Raw genomic sequence first — 12,935 nt, forward strand, 5'->3', positions numbered from 1 at the left:
TGAGAGATGATGGACGTGAAAATGAAGTGAGCCTCATATGGACAAAATGCACATTTGAGTGACAGCTAGAACATCAGATTCAGAGCCAGCTGGACTTAATATAATTCAAGTGGACAACAGTGGTGACTTTAACCGCTTGGGGTGCTTTTTCACTGAAGAAAGGAAGTTATATTTTTCTGACAGTTGACTTTGACCGCTCCTCAAAGACACTGTTGTTCTACGTCTGTCTGGAAATCAGCTGTTGTTTTCCTGGAATCAGTCTCTAGGATCTTTCTGATAAAGAAAAATGGAGTGAGTCACTCAGAGATGGCGACTCAATCACCTTTAATTTCTCCGAAGGCTGCTTTCACTTCTTGTCTCGAAATAGGAATTCTCTGTTTGTTTCTTAGTAAACTTTTGTGTTGTCCTAATGTTTTTGCAGAAGACAGTTTAATTTGTTGTGGTACATCTTCTGTTAATACCCAGTGATAATGTATAATTTCCAAAAATGCTTTTAATCCCACCTACTGTATAGCCACTACAGCAACAAATACTCTGCTTTGGCAGTAGATGTGTTGAGTATTGTTAATTTCTCATTTCTCTCAAGGGCCTTCTGAGCATGACTTAAAACGCTAGTAAGATACATTAGCTAACATAATGATTGTCTATACACTTAATTAATATCCACTGAGGTTCTAATACATACCCTCATATAAAAACAACAACTTTGTTTGGATGTACTGTATAGAGGTAAGTGTGGCCACATCAAAGCAGTAAGAAAATCCTCATTGCATCTTTGTATCCAAGCAGTGAGTCGAAAGAATTCTCATTCATGTTTTTGTTTTTTTTATACTGGCATGTTGCACACCTTGGTGCCCATTTGCAACCACTGTAACTCACTCAAAATGCCACTGGTAGAATATGGATGAACAACAAGTAAAGATAAACCAGTGCTCCAGTTTTTTAGATCCTTAAATAGCTTCCAGTTAAATATCGAGTTTAAGTCTCATTATAGATAGATGTCATAGATGTGTTTGCTTAGTACATCCCCAATAGGAACAAGGACCAGTGATAACAATAATGACCACTGTAAGTACAGGCAAGTATTCTTAGTAGTTTATTTTGCTCCAGTCCACTCATAAAATCCAGTTAAAGCCTGCATGTTGGCATGGTAACCCACTAGTGTTGACTCAAACCTACATTAGACGAAGGTGGACAGTTTGTTCCTGAGTGTCTGGCTAGAGATAATCGAATTCCCTACGTAATCACTGCTTATTATTAATCTGCTATTGTGCCTATGTTCATGTTTTACTTATTTGTGTCTTTATTAAGTTTGTCTGTAATATATTTGGGTTTAATTAATGGCACTTTGACTAGTCTCTTTATGTAATAAGGGATGATGGAAGTACTGTCTGAGAAGCAGCTTAGATTAGAACAAAATAGAATAGAAAAGAATAGCTCTTTATTCGTTATACATGTAGAACAAAATTGTGGTTGCTCAATGCCAACTATGCAGGAATAAAATATAAATGATAAGACGGCAGGCAAAAATAACAAACAGGGGAAATGTACACAATCAAGAAGAATATATGCAAAGCAAGAGAAAGGCACAGAATGCAGAACAAAGTGCAGTCAGGTTCAAAAAGTATTTGAGCAAAGACACAATCTTTTTTTTGCCTCTGTACACCACCACAGTGAGTTTGAAATGAAACATGGTGTGATTGAATTGCAGACTTTCAGAACCATTTTTATATGTAGACCCACATTTCAAAGGCCTCTGATGGATAAAATTCCTTTGGAGTCTGTGACTGTCTGAAGTCAAGAGCCCATGGACGTCACTAAATGCTGTATTTCCTCTCTTGGGATGCTCTGCCAGGTCCTCAGCTGCTGCTTGTTTGTGGGCCTTTCTCCATTCTGTTTTGTATTTAATAACTGGAAAGCATGCGCTGTTGGACTGAGATCACATGACTCAGTTGGCTATTGAAAAGAACCCACTTCTTTTCCTTGAGAAACTCTTGCTTTTGCTGTAAGCTTTGGGTCATTACCCATTTGCACTCTGAAGTGTTGTCCAAGCAGTTTTCAGGATTTGAAAGCTGAGCAGAGAGTACAACCCTGTGCACTTCACAATACATCCTGCTACTTCTATCAGCAGTCACATTATCAGTATATCTTAGTGACGTAGTTCCAGTGGCAGCCTTACATGCCTCCACTATGTTTGACGGGTGTTGTGCTATGCTTCAGATCATGAGCTGTTTCTCTCCTTTTCCATCTTTTCAGTTGTCAGTCCAGTACTTGTGGAAACTAACCAACTCTTTACAGTCAGCTTCTTTCTTAGCTCGATTGCCTCAAAGCGGTCCTCTGCTTGATCCTCCGAGGTGGGAAAGAGTCAGCCAGCATTCCTGTGCCAGCTGCCTGCCCATTTCTTCTTCTCTGTATATAGCATCAGTCCACATGGGTACTGCAGAAGTACTTCAGAAATATCGTGTTGCCAGTGTAATAAGTTCGGAGCCACCTGTTTGAACACTTCTGTCATTGATCCCTCCTGCAAACAAAGAATATTTTGTTTCCCATCCAAGGCTTACAGAATAATTCCACCCTTAATGCGTCATCTCAAGCTATTTTTTGCTCTTTCAGGACATGTTCAGACATGTTAACATCATTTCTCTTAGGAACCAATAAATAAACACATCCACTGTCTGTCTTTTTCCTCCCTGTCTGTCCTACATATTATTGGGATTCCCTTTCCTATGACGCATCATGGGATTGACCAAGTATTGACCTCATCACACGGCAGGAGGGGAAAAAAACACGCCCCGCTGCTTTTCAGCTTCTTTTCGGATCTGCCAAGACTCCTCAGGATAATTTATTCTTTCTCTGGCCCCACTTTCTAACAATGTAAGGAAGAAGGTTCCTGCCATGTAATCCAAACATTTCCCATACACCCACACAGGAATTTAGGCCCTTCTAGAGCATAGGGAGGGGAATCCCCTGAATGATTTTGTACCAGGCACTAAATGAACTGGGTCTAATCACTGTTCCCAAGCCTATAACGCGTGTATCCTTGTGTTCATGTGTGTGTTTTGGTTCGATTGTATTTAAGCCAGCTGTTTTAGGAATGCCGGGGGCCACCATGGGTCTGTACTGACGTAAGAGCGCAAGGAGAGGGGAGGGAAGGGGCGGCACACGGAGGCGGATATCTGCTGTGCAGTTCCTGCGTTCCGACTCCGTTCTGTTTTTGGAACACAATTGTGCGGTATTTGGTTTATCCTCCTCCTGAATTCGCCTCCCTCCATTTCTGCTCGTGTTACAGTCTAGATCTCACTGTTCCCCTTTATAATTTGAACATCTCGTAAGTGCATGTTTAGCGCTTTGAGACATTTATAGAGTTCTGATTTCTCACTTCAGTAGAAACCTGTTCTGTGAAGTTGCTTTCCCATTTTTCACAAGTAAGGCCAACTTTAACCAATTCCTTGCGTTGTCACGCTGTGTTCACCAGGCTTCTAAGTACATGTGAACAGTAACTCGCCATCAGCCCTTCCATTCCATAGCGACAGTCGGCCTAATGTTGACGCTGACCGTCGCAGTCAGACACCTGGCACGACAAGCACAGTGAATAGTGACCCTGGGGCGTTTCAGTTGGCCTCTGTCCTTCAGCCTGAATAGCTGTAACTTCAATCAATGACAGTATTATATCTGGTGTCAGGCTAAAGGCACAGAGTGGATCTGTGGAGTCAACCGAGTAAACAGGAGAAAGTCTGTGTAATCAAAAAAGCCTTTTCAAAGCCAAAGAGCTGCTCGCCATGGGTCACATCTCGGTGGGCGCTGCTGGGAAGACATTTCCGATGAGTCACGTGTTTCGAAGATAACATTCCAGCGTTGCTCCGCGGGAGCAGGCCTTATCAGTCACGCTTGAACTTTGACCCCTGACACTGACAAGGCCATCACAAATCATATTTCTGCATGGAGCTGTAGCTCATTAGCCCTCAGCTGGGCGCTCTGCCATGTTGGGTTGTGATGACAAGTTAGTGGGGTTGATGAGATTAATCTAAAGTTCTTTAAAGAGGCTGGTTACACTTTTCCTTTTACAGTGGTTGACACTAGCGTAGTTGATACTACGTTTAGTTTTTGCATAGGCCAGTACAGACAATAACACCAGTGACAGCACTATTAAATTGTCTAACACAGTGGTGGACGTACAGTAACATAACTGTAATGTATTTGTGACACATTTCAATCTTCTCTTAGGTAGTGCAGAGATGAGGAAAATAGTTTTGTTGTCTGAGGTCGTGCTGTGCTTCTGGTTACTTGGCATCATATTTCCACGCTATCAGAGCTTTGCTCCGACTGCTTGTCTAGCCGCTGATAGACTTCCTCAGCTTCAGTCTGGGATTTTAACAGAAAACGACACAAATAACTGCTAATCGGTTGAGTTGACAGGTTATGGGCAGGATTCATCACTTTTGCTGCCTAACTGCTGCGTTATTATTCTGTTATTAGCCACAGCGGCTATCGGGTATAGTGAATGTTTAGCATTTAACATGTGCACTTTCCAAGTTACCTTAAAGTGTTGCTCAGTGTTGTAAACATACGCTACTTCAGCTGCTAGTGGGGGGCAGAGCTGTGTCAAGTTGTGTATCAACTGCATTTTCTCTCTGTAATCTTCATTGCTGCGTTCCAGTTACCTTGGAAGTTGGGTGTCGGTCACTTCTGAGTTATTTAGCTTGTGGCTCTATATAATGTCAGTGACAGCTAATATCCCTCTCATTGGTTCTGGCTGTGATCACTGCAGACCCACCCAGCTGCTGTTTAAACCTTCTGTTTGGGATTGGCAGCCAATCAGAAGATAAATGAAATGTAGGCAGGTAGAGGATGACGTGGTGGCTCGTGAGTCATGTGAAGTACTCTAAAGGAGTGCCTGAGCCTGGTTCTGCTGGATGTTTCTCCTTCCCACTGTCACCAAAGTGCTTGCTCATTGTGTTTTTCTCTGTTGCGTTATTGTACGGTCTACCTTACAATACAAAGCGCCTTGACACGACTGTTGTGGTGATTTGGCGCTTTATAAATAAAAATATGGTTGTCTCCTTTTCTAATTGTGATAAAGTATAACATTTCTTGGGTGTTTGTGTTCTCAGTGTGCTCTTTCTACCTCAGCAAAAAGCTCTTTATTTGCCTAAGATCTCTTCTTGTATGTCTTGTGCACAGATCGAACGGCGCATGGAGCTGGTACGCGTGGTGTCCCACAACACACACAAAAAGATGGTGTCGTGTCTACAGGGACACATCGGTGCAGAGGCAGAGAAGAGACATGTAAGCCATCAAGCTTGTGGCTATAAAACCTGTTAAAGCAAATCAAGCAGCTGTTGCAGGATTTAGCTGTTCCTCCCACACACGTCGGGTTCTTTTTTATTTATATATTTTTTTTTCCTTGAATGTGTCCACAGTAGGAAGCACAATCTATAATTTCTCTTTTGTTTTGTTTTTCTACCCTACACCACCCAAAATATCCACCTCAGTCTGTACCACGCCTCTATACAGGAAATGGTCAGGTAAAAGCACTTATTCCACTTCTCCAATCCTCAGCACCACTTGCTCCATTTCCCATTTCCAGCATCTGTCATCTTCATTCACTATGCATGACACACTCATCTTTGGGGATTCTCTCGATTAAAAACAGGATGCTGCACACACATCAGTGTTTATTCGCTGATGTAAATCATATAACTGTAAAAATAAGCTGTCATTTAGCAGATGTGTCACTTCCTTAGTTTTCGTCTTAAATTGTATTCATCGTCTATTTTTTTTTTTCCCTCTCCTGCTCAAAAAGCTCGCTTCCTCTTTCTGAATTTACGCTTGATATGTTCAATGGAAAGTCCTAAACCAGTTTTCCATTGGCTTGACCTTGTATGCATAAGTTCATGTGCACCTGCATCTAATCACTGTTTGCATTTTTTCCTCCACTAAACACACAACAGAAAAAGCTTCCCCTCACGGCACTGTCCCAGGCAATGACTGAAGGTGGAAGCCAGTTGGGAGAAGACTCCTTAATAGGGTGAGTGTGTGATTGATTGACACACCAGAAATCCAATTGCCTTGTCTGGGCAACCGTTGCCGATATAGAGCAGAAGCACCCCAGAGAGTGTGAAATGCAAGGTCTCACATTCAGGGTAAGCGGCCTTCCCGGTTCTGTTTGTCTGTCAGGGGCTTTCAGCAGTTCCCTTACAGAAGAATCAGATCAACTATTCTGGCGCTCATACGCAGAGTAGTTGAGGATCTAGAAAGTAGATGTCTACAAATCTACACTGCAGCTATGAGTCTGTCTGGAAAGAATAAGGAAGGGGAAGTATGAGAGTCTGCTTGCACATGTGATTCAATCATGCCAACAGTTTTATTGATATCTGGAACTCGCTGTTTCTCGTGTCAAGGCTTATAGGTTTCATATCTGGGAAAACGGCAGCTCAAAAACTGATTCACTCGTAGATAAAGTGTCACTAGGTCACTTTGTGCTCCTGGCTTTGAGCGGCTAGAAATGATGACATCAGTGACCTGGTTTTGTTCTCAGCTGTTGGCTGTGGACAGATGAAGGCCTGGTTACGCAGACTGTGGTCCTTCTGTGTTGTTATGTAAATTCCATTTTGCAAAGAACACGTGTGATTACACTGGTTACAGAGGACCTAACATCCACATCTGTTAGTGCGGATATGTCAATGAGGCATATGTGTGACTTTGCTTGATTTTAACAGGCCTGTCTCTCTCTCTCTTCATGTGCTTGTCAATAGGAAAATGATGGAGGTGTGTGGAGATGCAGAGAATCGTCTGGCATCAGAGCTGATGCAACATGAGCTGCAGATAGAGAAGGACGTTCTGGATCCACTTAGCCAGTTAGCCGAGGTCAGAAACCCTATGCATTAATATTAACTTAATATAAAGAAACTGCTTTTTGAATGGCTAAAATATCAGCTGCACCCATTTCTCCACTTTAACTGGTGTCATTTATACTTTATATGATTAATTTTCTCTTGCTTTGTGCTGCCCAACTCCAAATGAACGAAAGCTTTTTAGTAAAAAGCAGCCAGTTGCTAGAGCAGTGACCCATTATGGTGATTGTCCTGTGTTTTTCGAAACATCCCAGCCCTCATAACACTAGCCAAAGTATCCTTGTCCTAGATACTGAACCCCGAGTTGCTCCTGATCAATTCACTAGAGTGTGAATGTTGGATAGTAAGCACTTAGGCATAGAAAAAGTGCTTGTGTGGATGAGTGAATGAGACGTTTTTTAAAGCTGTTCTGAGTTAGTAACTAGAGTACAATAGCGCTATATAAGAACCAGTCCATTTAACAATTACCATATTTTATTAAACCTCCAATAGTCATGTAGGAAAATCAGTGGCAGTGCCTTGCAGGTCTTCTTCAGAGGTATATTTTCTTAAGCTTGGTGTGTTTTAACCATTCATTTAGGTGGAAATCCCTAACATCCTGAAGCAGAGGAAACAGCTGGCCAAACTGGTGTTGGACTATGATTCTGCCAGAGCAAGGTGTGTCTGAATGTCTTTCTGCTTGTTAGGCGATGCATTCTAAAATACCTGGAACTGCTAACACAGTAGCATAAATCACATTTATTCACAGGCATTAACTTTTTTACAGTGCCCACATTTCAGATTGCCGTCTGCATTTCCTGCTTTTTCCTCTTTTCTTTCCGTATTCAGATGGTTGCAGGCAACCAAGTCAATAATCTCAGGAACAAACACTCAAGCACTGACGGCCAAGGCTGACCTACTCAAGGAAGAGGTGGATGAGGCCATGAACAAAGTGGAGCTTTGCAAGGTAATCTTTATGTGCAAACATACTGATTCATTTCTGCAAGTCTATATCAAGGCAAACTACCAGTCATGTCAAATCAGGACCGTATCGAAGAAATGCCACTTGCAAGGTCATGACCTGATTGATAATGTAAAATGTAGACTGCTTTATTCATGGCTACTTGTTGTGTTTAAGACTACTTAGGCTTAAAAGCAATCACATAGCAGAGTTAAAGTGATCTGAGTAAAAGAAACTGGAAATAGGCCTGGGAGTAAACTCATTAGAGCAACAACTGGACATTCCAAGACCCTTGGAATGGCCGGTTTGCTGACGCATGCAAACTGACTCTGTCCTGTCAGCTCTCTGTGTGTTTGTGTGAATCTACTGAACTGAGTCACTGGTGACTTTAGTGTCATGACTCCATGATGTGTTTTTCTGTCCAGGAAGTACAGAACTTTCTGTAAAACTTAGGATTTATGAGTCGTGCGAAGCTTAACCGGCCACTGACGCCTGAACTTGTGCCACCTGAAGCACTTTTTCATTCGAGGGATGACACTAGTAGATATGATCCTCTTTAAATAGCCTCACTAATTCCCCTGTTTTCCCTTATAAATGATAACTTAACATCATCTTTATATATCTAACATCATGCCTTTTTGTTTCTTCTACAACAGGATCAGCTTGCTGCCGACATGTACAGTTTTTTCTCAAAAGAAGGCGACTATGCCCACTATTTCGTAACGGTGAGTTCACTGTGTCAACAAGCCAGCGCTGTTGTTGCATGACTTTCCGTGGGAACGTTCACAGCTGCAGAGTAGCTGTGGGGCGGATGCTTGGCAAGCTGTTTGTATTTACTTTGCTGTCATGTACTTTACTGCTCTTATTATTCTGCTGTGTGTGTCTCTCTGTTTCTGTAGCTCTTAGAAGCTCAGGCAGATTACCACAGAAAGTCTCTCACTGTTCTGGAGACTGTCTTGCCAACCATCCAGGCTCAGCAAGGTATAAGATATGCAAACATGCTTTAAGCACACACACCTGTTTAACACAAAATAGTGCAACGTTGTTATGGGGAAAATAAAAGTCACTTTCCCATGCATAACATGTGACGTGACCCTTTTGCTTATTTCTTGGAGGAACCTCCTGTACCTCCTTCCCAGCAGCAACCTCTGTTTTACTCGTTTTTTTGGCTCCCCCTTTAAATATCTACTTTACATGGAAATTCACTCATATGTGTCCTGACTTGCAATGAGGAGAATCAAGTTTTCATTCTCAGCTGACTCTAGAAATCCAAAACCGCTGCTTTCAGTTACATCCCGCCATCTCTTTTTCTTCCCCACGTTTTGACATTGTTAAAGGTACAGCGTGTAAAATATCACCACTAGATGTCAATAAATTACAGATTGTAGTCAACTGAATTCTGTCTTCTTACCTTGTCAAATTCGAGTGCATAATCTTAACGACGCTGGCTGCTCTAGGACAATCACTTGGCCCTGTTTCTATTACTGTTTATTATAACATAGTTGAATATTATCAACACTTAGCAATAGATCAGGAATAAAATGAAAATGGATATGTGTTAATTAAATATTTTGGAGTATTTTGCATATTAACTCCGTGTCTCTAGATACGGTGGCCGTTTTAGGACAAACAACTCTGGCTGCCGTTCATCTGTAGTGTGTAGGCGGTCAGTGCGCTGTTTACCTCAGCTGCTCATCCTCGTCTATTCACGGGGAGAGGAGGAGACTGCAAAACTTTGAAAAAGGTATCCAATGCAGTGTGATGAGTCAGGAAAGCTCACTTAGCTGTTGTTGTTGAAGATGGCGGGGCTTCCACCAGTCTGTGCCTGCTCCTTTGTATATTTAATGGGTTATTTCTAAGTTCAGTTTTTTGGAAAATGTAATAAATAATCATATTTATGAGTACGGTATTTTTCTTTTCTATTAAATAAACTCTAAAAATGACTGACTATACCTTTAAAGGGGTCCTGACATTAAACAACAGTCCTTGACTCTGAGAATTTTAGGATTGTGATGTCTCCTCTCAGTTTGTTTTCATCTTACGTGCACTCTTTAGCTGTGTCTTGTTCAAGGAGTTTGTTTTTTCTGCATTAAACACATGTGGTCTTACACAGACTAGCCTGGTCTCCCAGCATGTGGCAATGACTCATGAGCTCCACACACACCCACCTGGTTTTGGAGCGCCCCACACCACCCCAAAATTCTTTCCCCGGCCCTCCCTCCTTACTTGCCTTTAAGCTCACGTGCTCACACTCGCTCATAAACACATAAAGATCACAGAACAGTCACTTCTGTTGGCTGAGAGTATGTGGTTATTATTTGGCGACACCTTGTAGGGGGAGTTTGTTTGTTTGTTTTTTTTTTTTTTAAACAAAATGGCCCAAGGGGAAGTTTTTGACCCAGGTATCTACCATCCAAACCAGTAACAGGCCTTACTCACACTTATATGTATTTTACAATTATAATAATCTGGTCTCTTTTCATGTGTTTCTAATTCCACTCTTTGCTCCTTTCTTCTCCTCTCTATTTATTATTAACTCTCTTTACATTCAGATTCATGGACGGAAAAGCCGGCGTTTGGCACTGGTTTGGATGAACACCTGAAGAGGAGTGGGAGGGAGATCGCCCTGCCAATAGAGGCTTGTGTCATGATGCTTCTAGAGACGGGCATGAAGGAAGAGGTATGGAAGTTATAGATTGTGGCAGGGAGTGAAGACGAGATACTGATTGAAATTTAAGTGCTTTGGATCATCGAAGTAAGATATATACGGTCACCAGATCCTTTCAGTTAAACCTTATTAGTAAGTGGTTGCTTTATGGCAGAGATTCAGTAAGGTGCTCGCAACCTTCCTCAAAGATTTTGGTTCATATTGACATGATAGCATCACATAGTTGCTGCAGATTTCTTGGCTGTGCATCCATGATATGAATCTCCCATTAAACAACATCCCAAACGTGCTCCATTAGATTGCGATCTGGTGACTGTGGGGGTTATTTGAGTACAGTGAAGTCATTGTCACGTTCAAGAAACCAGTTTGACATGATTTGAACTTTGTGGCGTGGAGCATTATCCTGCTGGAAGCAGCTAACAGAAAAGTGGGTACACCGTGTTCATAAAGGAAGGTCAGCAACAATACTCAAGCTGTGGCATTTAAACAATGTTCAGCTGTACTAAGTGGCCCAAAAATATCCCTCAAACATTACACCACCATCCTGAAACAATGTTGTTTACATCCGATTCACCATCCAAATGTTGCAATAGAAAACAAGACTCATTGGACCAGGCCATGTTTTTCTCTTATGAAATGTAGCCTCTGTGTCCTGTTCTTAGCTGGCAGGGGTGGTGCCGAGTGTGGCTTTCTGCAGCTGTAGCTCATCGGGTTCAAGGTTCAGAGATGCTCTTCTGCATGGAGTGGTTGTAATGAGTGGTTATTTGAGTTACTGTTGCTTCTCTGTTAGCATGGTTGTCATTCGACTTGTGGCACTGTGGTGGAAAATGCCAGCAGATCAGCAGTTTGTGAAATACTCAGACCAGCCCATCTGCCACTTAAACTGCCTTGATGCTTCATTTGACCTTCAGCGGGTCATCTTAATCATGTCTATGCGCCTAAATTAATTCATTTGCTGACTTATGATTAGATAATTGCCTTAAGGGGCAGTTGAACAGTGTATAAGGGAGCAGCCCAAAGCAGCTTTAGAAGAATTTCCATTTTTGTCTTGTTGCTGTTTTGCTTGTTTAAAATGTGCTCGTCCATTTGTTAATATCAGTTGGAAATAGTGCAATAAGGGAGTTGTCATCTAGCATGTAGCATGTATCAGCTGCATAACTACGGTGATTAGTGCTTTGCTGTCTCATAGGGTTGCCAAGTGGCAGCATGCATAATGAGAACAGTAACTGATCGAGACAACTGCCCCGTGCAGTACCACAGGAAGTGTTACGACTGTTTGACAGCTGATCTCCAAAGGTGCTGATATATGATCTGAACCACTCGAGAACATTATTGGAAAAACGTAGACGCACTGCTCCAGAGAGTGAGCGAGGATTTTGGGATCGGTCTTGTCAACCGCTGCGCTTAAGCCAAATAAATAAGAACAGCAATCTTATTAGCATCATACCGCAGTGAACACTTACTATGGTGAGGGCAGTTTCTGTGCTCTTTATCAGACTGGAACCTATCAGGGATGACATATCGCTTTAAGAAAGCACAGACTTCCATGTTGTTCTGCTTTTACTCAGTGTGCTCCCGCCAAAGTTTGATTTCTATAAGAGGTTTTAGTACAGCCTCTTTTTAATGCTTTTCATAGGTTGTCGATGCTCGTTTTAGAAATCAATTCTTATCTAGTTTGATGAGCTTATTGGCTTTTACTTTATTACTCGTTTTAACCAGTGAAGTAAAAGTAATGCTGGCATTTTAATTAGAAGTGGCATAAACGGCTCGACTGGTCATTGAGAAAATTGAAACTAAGCTTTTAATTGTTTGTTTACACGAACATCTAAGGAGATGAGCAAATTGCAAATGATTTTCCGTAACGCTGTTCCAGAGAAATGGTCGCCATGTTATGGTGAACGCGAATAGACATGAAATGTTTACGTCTCCACCCTGATACAAATTTAGAATACAATGTGCTGGGACGTGCTCGTCTCCTGTCCATAAATCAGAAGGTTTTGTTTCCCCCGTGATTGTGTAAAAAGGGAGGGAGGAAAGAGGGCAAGTGTTAACTCCAAAGCACATTATTTGTTTCCTGATTCATTCCTCTGTGAGTCCAGTCTGTGTCATTATGGTGTGAAGACAGCCTTTGTTTATGTGTCAAAGTAAATAGCTCGCTATGCTGTGACTGGTGGGTGTGTTTGTTTGCCTGCTTTAAGGTTTCATTGTGTGCAGTTGGCAGAGGGAGTATACGTAGTGGATACAGAGTCCGTCTGTAACTGTGTGTGTGTGTGTGTGTGTGTGTGTGCGTGTGTGTGTGTGTGTCAGGGTCTATTCAGAATTGCAGCAGGGGCATCCAAGTTAAAGAAGCTAAAGGCGGCGCTCGACTGTTCCACTTCACAGCTGGAGGAGTTCTACTCTGACCCCCACGCTGTCGCTGGTACGTTCCAAACCGGCACCGTTCTTCAGCTGTTGTATCTCTTAGTGTAAAATT

The 12,935-nt window shown here is 42.1% G+C and overlaps 1 protein-coding gene across 8 annotated transcripts in view; it reads left to right on the plus strand.

Moving 5' to 3' along the window:
- The window catches only part of arhgap17a (Rho GTPase activating protein 17a), a 33,824-nt gene that overhangs the window by 11,599 nt on the left and 9,290 nt on the right, over window positions 1-12,935 (plus strand). For 5 of the 8 annotated variants that reach the window (XM_040023159.1, XM_040023160.1, XM_040023163.1 and 2 more), the window contains exons 3-12: window positions 5,182-5,286; window positions 5,493-5,525; window positions 5,952-6,028; window positions 6,756-6,867; window positions 7,435-7,511; window positions 7,683-7,800; window positions 8,451-8,519; window positions 8,694-8,775; window positions 10,347-10,474; window positions 12,770-12,881. In XM_040023159.1, the coding sequence (XP_039879093.1) occupies window positions 5,182-5,286; window positions 5,493-5,525; window positions 5,952-6,028; window positions 6,756-6,867; window positions 7,435-7,511; window positions 7,683-7,800; window positions 8,451-8,519; window positions 8,694-8,775; window positions 10,347-10,474; window positions 12,770-12,881 (913 nt within the window). The remainder of the gene's footprint in view (window positions 1-5,181; window positions 5,287-5,492; window positions 5,526-5,951; window positions 6,029-6,755; window positions 6,868-7,434; window positions 7,512-7,682; window positions 7,801-8,450; window positions 8,520-8,693; window positions 8,776-10,346; window positions 10,475-12,769; window positions 12,882-12,935) is intronic. The other 3 variants (XM_040023161.1, XM_040023162.1, XM_040023166.1) reach the window with 1 other exon arrangement.

Source organism: Simochromis diagramma, unplaced genomic scaffold (assembly GCF_900408965.1).
Source record: "Simochromis diagramma unplaced genomic scaffold, fSimDia1.1 OVJJ01000208.1, whole genome shotgun sequence".
NCBI lineage: Eukaryota > Metazoa > Chordata > Actinopteri > Cichliformes > Cichlidae > Simochromis > Simochromis diagramma.